General features: G+C 37.1%; 1 protein-coding gene across 7 annotated transcripts in view; it reads left to right on the top strand.

Annotated features, from left to right (window-relative positions):
• The first annotated feature begins 3,771 nt into the window (after window positions 1-3,771).
• The window catches only part of KIF3A (kinesin family member 3A), a 200,546-nt gene continuing 186,274 nt past the window's right edge, over window positions 3,772-18,043 (top strand). For 6 of the 7 annotated variants that reach the window (XM_064483979.1, XM_031448981.2, XM_031448982.2 and 3 more), the window contains exons 1-2: window positions 3,775-3,930; window positions 7,002-7,275. In XM_064483979.1, coding sequence (XP_064340049.1) covers window positions 3,925-3,930; window positions 7,002-7,275 — 280 coding nt within the window. In that variant the 5' untranslated portion in view covers window positions 3,775-3,924. Of the gene's footprint in view, window positions 3,931-7,001; window positions 7,276-18,043 lie in introns of all 7 variants that reach the window. The other variant, XM_031448984.2, reaches the window with a different exon arrangement.

Below are 18,043 nucleotides of genomic sequence, written 5' to 3'. Positions count from 1 at the left end.
GTAGCAAATGATTATGGGTTATTTATGTGCAGAAGAATCACGCTGGATCCCTATATCATATTATACACAAAAATAACTCAAAATAGATCATAGGTATAAATATAGGAATTAATACTATAAAACCCTTAAAAGAATAAATCTTCATGTCTTGGGTTGAGAAGTAGTTTCTTAGATACACACCAAAAGTACAACAAAAGAAAAAATATATAAATTGGACTTGATCAAAATTAAAAACTTTTGAGCTTCAAATTCAGAAATTTAAAAGACAGTGCTCATAATGGGAGAAAATATATGCATATCATATGCCTGAAAAGAGGCTTGTATTTAGAATATATATAGAATCTTACAATTTAATAATGAAAAGAAAGATGAAAAGGGCAAAGGACTGGCTAGACATTTCTCTGAAAAGATATTCAAATGGTCAATAAGCACACAAAATGATGTCCAACATCACTAGTCATCAAGGAAGTACAAATCAAAACCACAGTGAGATATTATTTTACACCAGTATGATGGCTGTAATAAGAAAGGCAAGACATATGGAATGGGAAAAAATATTTGCAAATGATGCTATTACAAGGACTTAATCTCCAGAAAATACAAACCGCTCATACAACTTAATAACAAAAGAAGAAAACAAACAACCCAATCCTAAAATGGGCAAAAGATCTAAACATACAATTCTCTAAAGAAGACATACTAATGACCAATAAGTACATTAAAAAATGCTCAATATCACTAATTATCAGAGAAATGCAAATCAAAACTACAATGAGGTATCACCTCACACCAGTCAGAATGGCCATCATTTAAAAATCCATAAACGATTAATGTTGGAGAAGATGTGGAGGAAAGGGAATCCTCCTACACTGTTGCTGGGAATGTAGTTTGGTACAGCCACTGTGGAAAACAGTATGGAGATTCCTTAAAAATATAAAAAGACAATATGATCCAGCAATCCCACTCCTGGGCATACATCCAAAGGGAACACTAGTTCAAAAAGATACAAGCACTCCAATGATCATAGCAACACTATTTACAATAGCCAAGACATTGAAACAACCTAAATGTTCATTGGCAGATGACTGGCTAAAGAAGTTGTTATCAATCTATCTATCTATACCAAATGGAATACTACTCAGCCATAAAAATAGCAAAATAATGCCGTTTGCTGCAACATGGATGGACCTGGAAACCATCATTCTAAGTGAAATAAGCCAGAAAGAGAAAGAAAAATACCATATATCACTTATCTGTGGAATTCTTAAAAAGGGCACAAATGAAGTTATTTACAAAACAGAAACAGACTCACAGACATAAAAAAAACAAACTTATGATTACCAAGCTGGGAAGGGGGTGGGAAGGGATAAACTGGGGTTGAGATTTGAAGATACTAATAAATATAAAATAGATAAACAAGTTTATACTGTATAGCACAGGGAATTATATTCAATATCTTGTAGCAACCTATAACAGAAAAGAATATGAAAGCAAATGTATGTATATGTATGATGAAAATATTGTGCTGTACACCAGAAATTGATACAACATTGTATACTGACTATACTCCAATTAAAAAAAAAAGGCAAGATAATAGCAAGTGTGAGGATGTAGAGAAATTGTAAACCTCTTACATTGCTGGTAGTGAAAAACAGCTTGGCAGTTCCTCAAAATGTCAAATGTTAGAGTTTCCAAATGAGCCAGCAATTCTACTTGTAGTATACACCCAAGGGAAATGAAATATATTTACATTAAAAACTTGTAGCAGCATTATTCATAGTAGCCCAAAAGTAGAAACAACCCAAATACCTATCAACTGATAAAAGGATAAAAATTGGTATATCCATACAATGGAACATTAGTCAACCATAAGAAGTAAAAGGTTACCGATTTGTTCTACAGTAGAGATGAAACTTGAAAACTTTAAGTGATAGAAATCATTTCACAAAAGGTCACATATTATATAACTCCACTTTAATGGACTGTCCAGAATAGGCAATTCTACAGATATACAATGTAGATTGGTGGTTGCCTAGTGCTGGGATGTTGTGAGGGGAAGAGGAATTGATGGCATTGAGTATAGAATTTCTTTTTAGGGTGATAAAAAGGTTTAAAATTGATTGTGATTATGGTTGCACAACTCTGTATATAGTAAAAATCATCGAATTGTACAACTTAAATTGGTGAATTGTATGATATGTGATTATATCTCAATAAAGCTGTGTATATGTTCATATAATATATACCATGTATATGGTATATCACATAGTGATTAGTACTGTGGAGAAATATAAAGTAGGGAGGGGAGATAAGAAGACCGGGGCTGAAGGCTGGAATTTTAAATGGACAGATCATTGGTAGGCTCACTGAGAAGGTAATGTGTGAACAAAGTAATTCTGAAAGGGGTAAGGGAGTCAGGTGGATATCTAGGGGGAGAGATTTCCAGAGCCTGGATTTGGACCTGGGCTTTGTCACTGCCCAATATATATGACTTTGGACAAGTTACTTAATGACTCTATGCTTCAGTTTTTAAAATCTGTGAAAAAGTTATTCTAATTTTCTATAAAAATGACTAATAGTACCTATTTCAAAAGGTTATTGTGTAAATTGAATTAATAATAAAATAGGAAGTAAAGTTCTTAGAACAGAGCACTTCCACTAAGTATTTTCATTAGCTCTCATTGCAAGCACAAAAGCCCTTGCATTCTAACGTGGAACCATGCTCACGATGTTGGAGGAATCAAGGAGGCCAGGTGTAGCTGGTGTGAGAGGAATAGCTGGCAATAATGAGTAAGAGGGAAGGTGGCAGGAAATGGGGAGGGCCAGTAACTTTTATTCTGTGAGATGTGAAATCATTGCCAGGTCTTGAATAAAGAAAAGGCAAGTATCTGATTCATGTTTTAACAACATCCCTCTGGTTCCTGTGTTGAAAATAGACTAAGATAGACGAGGATCAACTGAAGGAAACCAGTCTGAGTTGCTTAGTGGCGCAGGTGAGAGATGGTGGTGGTAGTGAGAAGTGGTCGGATTCTGGTTCTACTTTGAAGATAGAGACAACTAGCTTAATAGAAACATTGGATATTGAGTATGAGATAAAGAGATTGTGGTTTTGACTGGATCATTTGTCAGCATTCAGTTTACATTTATTGTGATGAGCCTTTAAAAATTTATTTATTTATTTATTTAAGTTTGGCGGAGTAGGGAGTGGGAGGCGGGGAATCAATGTTTCAATTTTGGACATAATAAACTTGAAATGCCTATTACACATCTAAGCAGAGTGGCGTTCAGGGGACATGTTCGGACCGGAAAGAGAATAGATCATTCTTTCCTTCACAAATGATTGAAAACCTACGGTGTGCCAGGCTCTGGAGGTAATCGTGAGAATACCCACAAAGATTCTCACGACCTCACCTAACGGTGGGACAGGTTATAAACAAGTCGTCAATTAAGCGCAGTAAAATGTGTAAAGTCTTAAGCTCTTCAAATGGGACACAATGTTTAATTGCTATTGTTTTTAAAATTCAGAGTATTGTAAAAGCTAAAAGATGGGCCTTGGGATCTAGGAGCGCCTCCTCCTCCCCCACCCATGGTAGCCAGATATCCCCGCCCCAATGCGGGCCAGATTTCCAGCAGAGCGGAATGGCCGCATTGCGCAGGTGCGGCCTCAGTCCGGCGTCCTAGGAGACGGACTCCGAAAGTCTTTGCGCAGGCGTATTGCAAGAGGCCGTGAAAGCCCGAGGCCACGGGACGGGGCGGGGCGAGTTCGGAGTGCGCCTGCGCACAGCGCGCTCTCGTCTGAGGAGCCGCAGTATCGGGAGCGCCAAGGCGGTGTTTCGGTAGTCTCCGACCCGCCTCTCCCGCGAACCCGGCGTCGTTGGACCGCACCGCGGACGGGGACGTCCGCCGGTTACGGAGGTCGTCACAATGCCGGTAAGGAGAGTTGCTCAGCCTCTGGGGTTCTTCCTCGTGTCAGCGGCCTGGCCCGGTGGCGCGGCCGTTGCCATGGAGGCGCGGAGCGGGAGGGCTACCGGGGTGGGGCGGGGCGGGGTAGGGCTGGGCCGGGCTGGCCGGAGCGGTTGGGGAGCCTCGCGGGTGGACCTGGGCCCGTGGAGGGTCTAGCCTCCCCTGGGAAGGACCTGGGGCAGGCGTTGCCGCCTTTGTCGCTGCTGCATCCCGCAAGGCCTGTGCTCCTTGACATAAAGGCTCTGTGCCAGAGGATGCGCTCTTTCTCCCAGCCCTGCCCGCTGGGTAGGGTGTTTAGGAGCTGTCGCGGAGGGTCGGCTTTGGATGCCTCGCACCTTTTGGGGTCTCTGCGCCGCGGAGCCAAGCTCCAGAATGCAGCTCAGCTTGGGCTGTCTGCCCCTACTCCAGCCTCCTGAGTCGAGTTGTCTGTCTTTCCTCTCGTGACGCTCTAGCTTACAGTGCAGAATGCAACCCGTAGGTGTCTTTGTGTGAGGGGAATGAGTGGTGGGTGTATTTGTCTTGTAGGATTTCACAGATTGTTATCGTGCAGTTAATAAGGGGGCGTCGAAAGTCCAGAATTCAGTCATGGAGAACATGAGCTGTGTCCGGTTATTACTGGTTGCGAGGCCTTGGACAATTATTTAATCTTGCTGGGTCCTTCATTCCTACATAATTAAACTTTCCCACATGGGGCTGTTATCCGCATGAAACAAGATAGTGTACAGGAGACATGAAGGACAGTGCTTGACGTTTGACATTAAATGCTTAATATTTGTTTCTTGTCTGTTGCTTTTGAGTTATCAGATTACACAGCATATATTGGGCACCAACCACATGCGAGGCACTGGAGATACAATATTGAGCAAAACCATCCAGGTTCTTGAATTTGGGAAGAGAGAAAGTTGCCTCACAGAGCAGAGGTGAAAACCATACATAATTACAGAGATAAGACACTTAACGTTAATGAATGAAGTGAGGGGGTGGCATGCAATAGATAGAAGTAGATTCTAGTGAAGTGTGAAGTGTTGCCATGTAGGAATGCTGGCCTACAGATGTCAGATCATTTATTTTTTAAAGAGAATCTAGAAATTGTTATGTTTGTGAAATTTGTTTTTAAATTTTAGCATCCAGTCAAAAGATTTTTAAATACTGTGAGCTGAACAAAAGACATTTGTGGGCTGAATTCAGCCCCTTGACTACCTGTGTGGAACCTCTGGTTTAGATAGAAAAATGTTAATCAAATAAGGAGCGGAAAAAAAAAAAAAAGAATTGTAACTGGATGCAGAAGAAGAAGAAAGAAGGGTGCTCTAGGGGCCTATACAAGGATTTGACCTTGTCAGGGAAGTCTTCCCAGTTGAAGGAGCTGTTGAACTGAGCTCTGCAGGGTAAGTGACAAGGCGGGTGAGGAATGTTCTAGGCAGAAGAAACAGCACCTTGAAAGGCCTGGGATGAAAAGGAGCGTGGTTAACAAGAAAAGGCCTAAAAGAAAGCGAATGTGGCTGTGGGTAAGAATGCTGAGCAGGATAACTTGTGAAATAAGACTGCAGAAGTAGCCTTGGGCCAGAGCCAGATCTTACAGAATACCTTAAGGATTTCGGTTTTTTTCCTAAGGTCTGTGAGAAACTGCTGAAGAGTTTTAAATAGGGGAGTGACATAATTAGATTTGTGTTGCAGCTGACTGCAGTGTAGAGAATAGAGTGTAGGGGAACCTAATTAGATATAGGAGTAGTTAGGCATCTCATAATGTGGGTTGAGATAATGATGACCTAGACTAAGACAATTGATATAACCTGTTCCTCCTCAATGTCAGTGGCTCATGTTTCTTTAATGCTTAGAAGAGTATCTGAAACAGTAGGAATTTAGTATCTGTTCAACTAAACTGTTAACTTCTTCACTTTAATAATAGGATTATATTTTAATATAGATTTTTAATCATAAAATTTCAAAAATTGAAACTTTTCATATACAGATGTTCATAAGGTTAGAGTCAAGCCAAAACATTTTTCTCTGAGATTGGGTTTTCTTTTCTGTCTCTCACTTGTCTTTTATAGAGAAGGTAAACTATATATGGATATGTTACTGGGAAAAGGAAAATAAGAATTACCTCGGTTCTTAGTCACCCCCCCAAAAAAGAATTTTTGACAAGAGACAGAAAGCGTGATATAAACAAGATTTTTATTAGTGAAGTAAAAACAATAGTAAAAGATAGTACACTCCCAAGAATTGGGAGTGGGCCAGTCCAAAAGAGGAAAAATGGTGCTGTTCCTTTGTTTTTCCTGTTTTTATAACCTGGTTTCGTGATTGATTGATTGACAACTAAGGTTCCCTGCGCTCTGGCACGCCTGTCCCATTTTGGGCAGGTTCATTGAGTCAAGTTATACCAGGTCCCCCTCCTATACGCAGCTGCAGCTCTTTGATTTTAACTGGCTTCTTTTACTGGCCCTTATTTAGAGAAAGTAAAAATTTCTGGAGTCTCTTTTACTGAACGCAGACACGCTTGCCATTTTCTGGGTTATTCCTTTCCCCTTCCTCTCCGCCTGCCCAGTGCTCATTTCTGTCTAAACTGCCTAACAGATATATTATTTGATTTAAAAATTTACTAATGCATTATAGAAAATAAAACTAAAAGTATCAGGAGCAGAGGACTTACTACTATATTCTTATTAAGGTTATTAACCACGTTCACGTGTGTTTTCCTAGCGGCAGGAAACTCAGAAGTCAGGGACTTTTATTCAAAAAGATCGGTCTCTAATATACTCCCTCATTTTCTGCCTAAATAGCATTAACTATAAATGTAAATTAAAGTTCCTCTTTCCTCATTTGTATTGTGAAAGAAACTATTTTCATTTTTATATCTTTTAATAAGCTTTTTCTATCTATCTGTAAGATCTTTAATTGCATTTAACAAATATTCATGGAGTGCTTAATATGTGCAAGGCACTGAGATGGCAAAGTAGCCTTTTTCAGATTTTAAATTTAATCTGTTGAATGTAAAAGTAAATGCTCTCTTCATTATTTGTAAATATTTTCTCCACCAGATCAATAAATCAGAGAAGCCGGAAAGCTGTGATAATGTGAAGGTGGTTGTTAGATGCCGGCCCCTTAATGAGAGAGAGAAATCAATGTGCTACAAACAGGCTGTCAGTGTGGATGAGATGAGGGGAACTATCACTGTGAATAAGACTGATTCTTCCAACGAACCTCCAAAGACGTTTACGTTTGATACTGTTTTTGGACCTGAGAGTAAACAGCTGGATGTTTATAACTTAACTGCCCGACCTATTATTGATTCTGTTCTTGAAGGCTACAATGGTGAGTACTTTATATAGTTGACTTTTAAACAACTTTGTTGAGCAGTTAATAATATCCAATGAATTTAACCCATTGTAATTACAATCAAATTGTACAGTTTGATGAATTGTAGTAAATGCATACAGTTGTGAAACCATCACCACAATCCAATTTAATCACCTCCAAAAGTTCTTTTATGTCCATGTGAAGCCCCACCCCCAGGCAACCACTGACCTGCTTTCTGTCTATAGTTTTGCCTTTCCTCAAAGTTTCACATAAATCAAATCGTACACTATCTCATCTTTCTTATCTATTTTCTTTCACTTAGTGTAATATTTTTGAGAGTCATCTATGTTGTTGCATGTATCAGTAGTTTGTTCCTTTTTATTGTTGAGTTGTATTCTGTTGTATGAATATACTACCTTTTATGTTTTTTTATGAGAATCTGAATTATTCTCATTTTTTTGCTATTAAAAGTAATGCTGCTTGGAATATTCTTTTAAAAATCTTTGTGCAGATAAGTTTCAGAGTTTCTCTTGGGTAGACACCTGGGAGTGGAATTGCTGGTTCACGTGGTTAATATATGTTTATCTTTTGAAGAAACTGGGAAACTGTTTTCCCAAGTGGTGACTATACTACTGTTATTTCCCAGCAGCATGGTATGAGACTTCCAGTTTCTTCACATTCTCACCAGCATTTAGACTATCAGTCTTTAAATCATAGCTATTCTAGAGGACCTGTGGTGATATCTCACTGTTTTAATTTGTATTTCCCTAAGGATTAACCATGTTGAACACCTCCTGTGCTTATTGTACATTTGTGTATCTTCTTGGTAAAACATCTCTCAAAATATTTATCTATTTTAAAATTTGTTTGCCTTTGTTCTTATTATTGAGTCATGTTCTTCATATATTTTGGATTCAAATCTATGATCAGATATGTGATTTGAAATTTTTTTCTACCAGTCTGTGGCTTGTCTTTTCATTTTCATTTTCTTTTTTTTTTTTGATTTAATGTTACTATTATTTTTAATGGCGGTACTGGGGTTTGAACCCAGGACCTCATGCATGCTAAGCATGCACTGTACACTGAGCTATCTCACCCCTGCACCCCCCCCACCCCGCTCCCGTCTTTTCCTTTTATTAATGGTGTTTTTTGAAGAGAAATGTTTTGTATTTTGATTAAGTCTAGCTATCAATTTTTTCACATGCTTTTGGTGACATAGTTAAGAAATTTTTGACACACCCAAGACCATAAAGATTTTCTCTTACATTTTTAGCTAGAAGTTGTAAACATTTTAGGTCTTAAATTAAAGTCTATGATCCATTTTGAGTTAATTTTTGTATATGGTATGAGGTGAGTTAGTTTCTTTCTCTTTTTTTTCCCCTTCTTGCCTTATGGATATCCAGACATTCCAGCACCATTTGTTGAGAATGTTCTTTCCCTTTTGAATTGTCTTTTGTCAAGAATCAACTGACTGCAGATGTGTGGGCTTATTTCTGATTTGTCTATTCCATTCCATGTCTATCCTGTGTAAGTTACTATATCTTTATAAAATGTTTTGAAATTAGGTAGTATACATTTTCTAATTTTGTTATTCTTTTTCAAAGTTGTTTTGCCTTTCTAAGTCCTTTACATTTTTGGAATACCTTGTCAATTTCCACAAAAAAAACTACTAGGATTTAGATAGGCATTATATTGAATTGTTATTCTGGCAATATTGAGTCTTCCAATCCATGAACATATATATCATAGACATATTTATTCTATCTTATTTATGTCTTGCTTAACATTTCTCTCATCAGTATTTTGTAGTTTTTAATTCACAGATCTTGTACTACTTTTGCTAACTTTATTCGTAAGTTTTTTTGATGCTATTGTGAATAGAATTGTTTTCATAATTTCCTTTTTGGAATTGTGCATTATTAATATACAGAAAAGCAATTGATTATTTTAGTAGATTTTTAAATTGAGAAATAATTTAAATAACATGAAATTTGTAACTTTTGCCATTTTACAGTGTACAAATCAGGGGGGGTTAGTACATTCATAGTGCTGTGCAAACATCACCATTATCTGTTTTCACGATGTTTCTATGATCTCAAGAAGAAACTCTGTACCCATTAGCAGTTACTCCCAATTCATTCCTTCCTACCCTGGCAACCACTTACTTTCTTTGTGTATGAGTTTGCCTATTCTGGGTATTGTATATACATAGAATTATATAGTGTGCAGTCTTTTGTTTCTGGCTTTTTTTATTTAATTGAAGTGTAATATTTACAGTGTTATGGTGTCTGGGTTCTTTTACTTAGCATAATGTTTTTAATATTCATCTATGTTGTAGCATGTATCAGTACTTCATTCTTTTTTATGGCCAAATAATATTTCATTGTATGGATACGTTATATTTTGTTTATCCATTCATCAGTTAATAAAACATTTGGGTTGTTTCTGTTTCTTGGCTATTATGAATGATGTTGCTATGAACGTTCTTGTACAAGTTTTTGTGTGAACATGTATTTTTGATTTACATAAGTATCTAGGAGAATAATTGATGGATCAGAAGGTTGACTGCTAGAGTGTTTTCCACAGTGGCTGCACCATTTTTACATTCCCACCAGTAATGTATGGGATTTCCAATTTCCCCACGTCTTTGCCAAACTTGTTATTATTTGTCTTTTTGATTATAGATGTCCTAGTAGATGTGAAGTGGTATCTCATTGTGTTTTGCAATTGATTTTTGTATATTGACCTTGTATCCGGCACCCTTGCTACACTTGATTATTATTTTTATTATTAGTAGTAGGCTTTGGGGGTAAATTCCCTAGAATTTTCTACATACAAGAAAGAACATGTCTGAAAATAAAGATAGGACAACTTCTTTCTTTCCAGTCTTTTTATTACCTTAATTGCACTGGCTAGACTAGAACCTCCAGTACAATGTTGAATAGAGATGATGAGAATGGACATTTTTATGTTGTTTCTAATCTTAAGGAGAAAGCATTCATACTTTTACCTGTGGTATGATGTTACCTGTGGTGTGATATTACCTGTAGATTTTTCATAGATACCCTTTATTAGAAGGAAGAAGTTCCCCTCTGTTCTTAGTTTGCTGAGAGTTTTTTTTTCCTTAGGAAGAGGAATTATGTTGAATTTCTCCAAATGCAGTATTTCTTGGAATTAGTGAAATTATATGTTTGTTAATATCATCAGTTATAGTGATTTATTTTTAAATGTCAAACCAGTCATGTCACTTAGTCATGGTGTATTATCCTTTTGTATATTTGTGGATTTGATTTGCTAAAATTTCCTTTAAATTTTTTGCATCTGTGTTCATGAGGGATATAAATATATAGTTTTCTTGCAATGTCTTTATCTGATTTTGGTATTAGAATAATGCTAGTTTCATAGAATGTGTTGGAAAATATTCCTTCCTTTTTAATTAACTGGAAAAATTTGCCTAGAATTAGTATTACATCTTTTCTAAATGTTTGGTAGAATTCACCAGTGAAGCCAACTGGGCCTGAAGGTATTTTGGGGGGAAGGTTTTTAATGACAGATTCAGTTTCTTTAATAGATATAGGAATATTCAGGCTATCTATTTTTTTCACTAGTGGGCTTTGGCAGTTTGTCTTTTATAGAATTTGTCTATTTCATTTAAGTTCTTGAATTTATTGGCAAAAAGTTGTATATCTCAATCCTCTATTCTTATGTTTGAATGTAGTGACGTAATCTTTCTCATTCCTAATGTTGGTAACATGTCTTCTCCTTTTCTCTTGATTAGTTTGGCCAGAGGTTTATCAATTTTACTGGTTTTCTCAAAGAATTGACTTTTGGTTTTATTAATTTTTCTTTTTATTTTCTGTTTCATTGATTTCTGCTTTGATCTTTATTGTTTCTTTTCTCCTACTTACTTCAGTCTTTTTTTTCCCCCTACTTTCCTAAGGTGAAAGCTGAGGTCATTGTTTTGAGACCTTTCTTCTATTCTAATACAGAGGTTTATAAATTACTGTCCTAAGTACTGCTTTAGTGGCATCCTACAGATTTTGACATAACTGTGTTTTCATTTATATGCAATGCAGAATACTTTCTACTTTCCCTCTTGATTTCTTCTTTGGTTCCCAGCTTATTTAGAAATGTCTTAGCTTCCAAATGTTTTGACATTTTTCCAAAGATCTTTCTGTTACTGATTTCTAATGTAATTCCATTTTAGTCAGACAACATACTTTACAAAATGTGGATCTTTTGTTTTATGGCCCAGAAGGTGGTTTATTATTATTAAATGTTTTGTTTATACCTGAAAAGGACGTGCATTTTGCTATTGTTGAACGGAGTGTTCTGTAAATGTCCATTAGGTCAATTTGTTTGATAATAGTCAGATTTTCTATGTACTTAATTATTTTCTGTTTGGTCTATTACTGAGAGAGGGTATCGAATTCTCTGACTATAATTTGGTATTTGGCTATTCCTTTCAATTCCATCAGTTATTGCTTCATGTATTTTGAAGCCCTGTGAGTAGGTGCATAAATGCCTAAGAGTTTTGTGTCCTTTTGATGAACCTATTTTCATTATGAAATTACTCTCTTTATCCCTGGTAGTAGTCTTTACTCTGAAACCTACTTTGTCTGATTGTTATAAACATTCTAGCTTTCTTTTGATTAGTGTTTACATGGTATGTTTTTTTCTATCCTTTTGCTTTTTCTTTTCCTTTTTTTAAATTTTTACATTTCTTTATTGAGTAGTTACCATTTTACAATGTGTCAAATTCTAGTGTAGAGCACAATTTTTCAGTTATACATGAGCATATATATATTCATTGTCACATTTTTTTCTCTGTGAGCTACCATAAAATCTTGTATGCATTTCCCTGTGCTATACAGTATAATCTTGTTTATCTATTCTGCATTTTAAAATCCCAGTCTGTCCCTTCCCACCCCCCACCCCCTTGGCAACCACAAGTTTGTATTCTATGTCTATGAGTCTGTTTCTGTTTTGTATTTATGTTTTGTTTTGTTTTGTTTTGTTTTTTAGATTCCTCATATGAGTGATCTCATATGGTGTTTTTCTTTCTCTTTCTGGCTTACTTCACTTAGAATGACATTCTCCAGGATCATCCATGTTGCTGCAAATGGCATTATGTTGTCAGTTTTTGTGGCTGAATAGTATTCCATCATATAAATATACCACAGCTTCTTTATTCAGTCATCTCTTGATGGACATTTAGGCTGTTTCCATGTCTTGGCTATTGTAAATAGTGCTGCTATGAACATTGAGGTGCAGGTGTCATTTGAAGTAGGGTTCATTCTGGATATATGCCCAGGAGTGGGATTCCTGGGTCATATGGTAAGTTTATGCCTAGTCTTTTGAGGAATCTCCATACTGTTTTCCACAGTGGCTTTCCTTGCTTCCCTCTCCCACTCTTAATGATTTAGATGTCTTCTTTTACAATTTTGTGTTTATTCTTTTTGTAATTCATGGCAGTTATCTCCTTTCCAGTTATGAGTTTCTCATTTTTGTAGCATCCTGTTTCTTTTCTATTTAGAGTAGACCTGTCAATATTTCTTTCAGCATGGGTTTAGTGTTGCTAAACTGTTAGTTTTTGCTTGTCTGTGAAGTTCTTGATAGCTCCTTCTATTCTAAAGGATAGCCTTGCTGGATAGAGTATCCTAGGCTGCATCTTTTTTTCATTCAGGACTTTGAATATATCTTGCCACTCCCTTCTGGCCTGTAGTGTTTGTGTAGAGAAATCAGCTGAGAGCCTTATGAGGGTTCCCTTGTAACTCACTCTTCGTTTTTCTCTTGCTGGCTTTAGGATCATTTCTTTATCCTTGACTCTGGCCATCTTGATTATGATATGTCTTGGTGTGGGTCTGTTTGGATTCTTCTTGTCTGGGTCCCTCTGAGCCTCCTGCACCTGGATATCTGATTCCCTTAGGTTTGGGAAGTTTTCAGTCATGATTTCTTCAAATACCTTTTCAATCCCCTTTGTTCTTTCTTCCCCTTCTGGAACCCCTATTATGTGTAGATTGGCACGCTTTGTATTATCCCATAGGTCCCTTATATTGTTTTCATTGTTTTTTATTTGTTTTTCTCTCAGCTGTTCTGATTGGGTGCTTTCTGTTGTCCTGTCTTCTAGGTCACTTATTTGTTCCTCTGCATTATCTAGCCTGCTTTGTACAGCATTTAGGTCAGCTCTCATCTCAGCAAATGAGTTTACTAATTCTACTTGGCTCTTCTTTATAGCTTCTATTTCATTTTTGACGTATTTTATATCTCTAAACACTATTTCTTTTAGTTCCTTCAGTAGTTTGATCACTCCTTTTTTGAAATCTTGATCTAGAAGGCCATCAGTGTCTTATTTCCTTGATCGTGCTTTCAGGGGATTTCTCTTGATCTTTTAATTGGGAGTGGTTCCTCTGCTTCTTCATATTGCTCATATCTCTCTGGCACTGTGGCTTAAGGAGTATCAGTTATCTAGTTCTCCTGCAGACGGTGTGTTCTTAATGATTTTATCAAGAGGTCTTTGTGTCTTCACCCTGTTTTGTGAACTCAGCTTGCTGCTTCCAGAGGCCCTCTGTTGGCGCCCTCGTCTGTGCTGCTCCCAGTGGTTGTCAGCTAGCAGATTGAGCCCCCTCCCAACACTGGGTCAGGTGCTGAGCTCTTACCTGGTGGGCGGGTGGTGCCCCCTCCCAGCACCGTGGTCAGGTGCTGCGTTCCTGCTAGGAAGGCAGGTGGCCGCCCACCCTCTCCCGGCGCTCTATTCAGCTGCCTGCTCTGCCCTGGGTCGGCACTCCGAAGGCAGGCTCGGGGAAGACCATGGAATGGCCCCGTCCCTGCTCCATGCCAAATCTCAGCTCCTCGTTTGTCTTGGCAGTGCGAGTTCTCTGAGGTGCCAGGGCAGAAAGATCCTATCTGCCTCGGGCTGTAAACAAGTCTCAGTCGTGCCTAGGAGGTTGCGGAGCCCCTGGGTGCAGTCTATCCTTTTTCTTTTAACCTATTTGTGTTCTTGTATTGAAAGTGCATTTCTGACAGGTAGGTGTGCTGGAGATTACTAAGATCACCCAAGGTTCAGTGATTGCTAGGAGGGCTTGTGGGACTCAGCATATAGTTGTACTTATGACTTTGGTTCTTAGAGCAAACAGGATACCAAAAAAAAGAAAAAGAAAAAGCAGCTTTCTCCTCTCTGGGAGTGTGTCCTACAAATTCTAGCTACCTTGGTCTCTCTGGACTCTAGGCTCCTTCTAAACTCAGGGAGTCTGCCAGTGACCACTACTTGGGTTTCCCCTCCTACTCCATGGCTTGGATTCTCTCTCAAGACAGGAGGCTGGGCAATCATAGAGCCACCTTACCTGTTTTCTATCTTTCAGGAATCACAGTTCTTTGTTGATTGATGTTCGTTGTCTTGAAAATTGTTTCATTTATTTTGTCTGCTTTTTGTTTCAGCCAGGAGAGTAAATCTGCTTCTTACTTCATCTTTGTTGGAAGCAGAAGTGTAACTTATTTAATTTTGAATTAACAGAATTATGTGTTTATAAAAAATAAATGTTATACAGAGTAGTTTGTGAATGTCAAGAGACTTTTCACCTATTTCCCAGTGTATTATGCTGACTGAAGATTGTTGATAGTAACAAATAGAAAAACATTTTGAAAAAGAACAAAAATTAGAAACGTGATAGTATATAATGCAGTTTACTCTGCAGTATTCAAATGTGGTTTAACTGTAAAATTTTTGGATTTTCAGCAGCAAGTACCTAATCCTTCTACCACTTAAGAAAGATTTTTTTTAAATTAATAAACTGTTTTAGAGCAGTTTTAGGTCTGTAATAAAATTGAGCTGAGTAAGAGAGTTCCCAAAATACCCTTTTTCCCCCAAATCCCCTACTATTAACATCCTGCACCACAGTGGTTAGTTTTTAGAATTGATGACCCTGTGTTGACACATCATTATTATTCAAAGTTCATAGTTATGTTGAGGTTCACTCTTGGTGGTGTATACTCTTGGTGGATTTGGGCAAATATATGATAACATGCATACACCAGTTATAGTATCTTACAAAATTGTTTCACTCTGTACTCTACCTATTCACCCCTCCCTCCCCACAAAGCCTGGCAACCCCTACCTAGTCTTTTTACTGTCTCCATAGTTTTGCCTTTTTCAGAATGTCATATAGTTGGAATCATATAGTATGTTGCCTTTTCAGATTGGCTTCTTTCACTTAGTAACATGCTCGTAAGTTTTCTCCATGCCTTTTCATGGCTTGATAGTGCATATCTTTTTAGTGATGAATAATAATATTCCATTGTCCTGATGAACCACAGTTTATTCACTTGCCTACTGAAGGACACCTTGGTTGCTTCCAAGTTTTGGCAGTTATGAATATAGCTGCTGGTGGACCTTCTGCCATTTAAAATATATGGTTAGTAGATAAACAACAAGGCCTTACTCTTTTTTTTCTTGTATATATATATATTTTTTTTTTTTAAATTAAAGTATAGTCAGTTTACAATGTTGTGTCAATTTCTGGTAAAAACCTACTCTTTAGTACAGGTAACTATATTCAATATCTATGCTAAAAAATATAAATTAAAAAAGAAAAATATATATAGTTAGGAAATGAGACTAGGTAAAATCTCAAGTTATTTTTAGTTTTTAAAAACTAATGTTATAAGAGAAGTTCATGTTAAAGGAAATGATAGCATTAGATTTGTTAAGTTGGCTTTTAAAAACTAGAAATTTGGACTCTTAATCTCTGAAAATAAGATGAGATTCTTTAATTTTAGCAGATATCTGGGCCACTTTTCTCAGCTTTAAAATTGTAGATTAATATCCTTTTAAATAAGTAATCTGCATATATTTAATACATTCTTAAAAATTACATTGCATAATTAATTTTGAACATAAACTTTTTTTTGATTATTACATACTGGTAAAATAACATGGGCTCTGGAGCCACAGGGACTGTGTTCAGATCTTGTTTCTGCTGCTTACATGACATTGAGCAAGTGGCTCAACCTCTCTAAGCCTTTGTTTCCTCAAATAAACTAGGCATATAAATAGCTCTTAGGATTGGGGTAAAAATTAAATAGGAATGCATGTAAAATGGCATTGAACATAGAAAACGGTCAGTAAATGATAGCTATTGTGTTTGTTCTAAACTGTAGTATATGAGTTCATGATATTTTTAGCTTCTTTGAATGCAGTAAGTTATATTCTTAATGGCAGAGTTTGAAATACTTAGTGAATTAGAAAAAACTAAAACTTTTTTTATTCCTGTGTGTAAAAGTAGTTTCTGTTGTGGTTAATTTATTTTCATAAGAAGCCTGAAAATGATGACATGAGGCTAACTGAATAGAGTGGGAGTAGTTGAGAATCTTTTTTTCATTTATATTGTCACTTCCTCAGCTGTCTTCACCTACTGTACTGTCTCCTGAGGAAATCTCATCCACTGCCATGACTTAAGCTGGCAGATGAATCTCACCCATCCACCTGCTTGCTTGACACATCCATTTGGTTGTATTACAGACTTAAAGCTCATTGCCCCTAAACTGAATTCGTGACCTTCCCTTTCATACTGTTATTTCTCCTAGTGGTGTTCATCATCTCAATACATAGCATAGCCATACATCCCCTTCATCAAGCCAGATTCCTCCTTCTCTCTGATCCCCTTATGACTAGTTATTTCCTGAGTCCTGTTGATTCTAACTGCTAAATATGTCTGAAATCTTTCCACCTTTCTCATCCCCTTCTCCTGTCAGCACATCACCTGGCTAAACACTTCTACCCTCTAACAGGTTTCTTCACATCTCCCCTTGTTTCCTTTGAATTCTTTGTACACAGTATAGTGACTATGATGTCACTTCTGACTGAAAAATCATTCTATGGCTTCACTTTGCTTTTAGGATAAGCTGTAAAAGCCTTAACATGCTCTTCATCATCCTGTGTGATTAAGCCCCTGCCAATTTCTTTAGCTCTGTCTGCATCTACCTTCCTCTTCCATCTCTGTTTCTTCCATTCTGGTCTCATTTCATTTTCTCAAAAATCTTACTCTCTTTTTTTGCCTCTTGCTGTCCACTCGGTTTCTGTCTAATTCTTGCTCATGTATCGGATTGTATCTTAAACTTTTCCTCTTCTGGAAAGCCTTCCCTGACCTCCTCCCCTTTTTTCCTGCATCAATTCTCCTGCCTGGATTATGTCTCTCCCTCACATCTAGAACTCTGTGTCATTTCCAGCACTCATCCTGTTTATGATTATTTGACCACTATCTCCTCCCCAAGATTATACACACCAGAAGATTAAAGATTGTGTTCATTTTGTCACTGTGTCTCTGGTGCCTAGCACCATGCCAGACTCAGGTGTGTTGTAAATATTTGTTGAATGAATGAATTTGGGTATTTAGAAAGTTTAAGTTGTATCTGTAATTATCTGTAGTGATTGTATTGTCACCTTTTTTTGGTTAACTCCCTCTATTCCTTACAACTATTACTTAAAATTTTTTTTAAAAAATAATGAGCTTATTTTAGGATTAAAAACTACCGTTTAGGAAAAACTACCATTTGCCAGGCATCATGTTGGTTGCTTGAAGTAAATTACTTCATTTGGTTCTTACTATCAATGTAGACTAGTAATTCTGACCATTTTACAATTGAGATAATCTCTGGGTAGATACTTGCTAATGTTAAGTGGCTGAAAAGTGGCAGATATGTGGATTCACACTGAGGTCTTTCTACTCTAGAACCTGTGTTCTTTGGTTGTAATTATACTACCTTCTCCAATTTAATGTCCACAGCA

Source organism: Camelus dromedarius, chromosome 3 (genome assembly GCF_036321535.1).
Source record: "Camelus dromedarius isolate mCamDro1 chromosome 3, mCamDro1.pat, whole genome shotgun sequence".
Taxonomy (NCBI): Eukaryota; Metazoa; Chordata; class Mammalia; order Artiodactyla; family Camelidae; genus Camelus; species Camelus dromedarius.
This window is presented reverse-complemented; position numbering and strand designations above follow the sequence as displayed.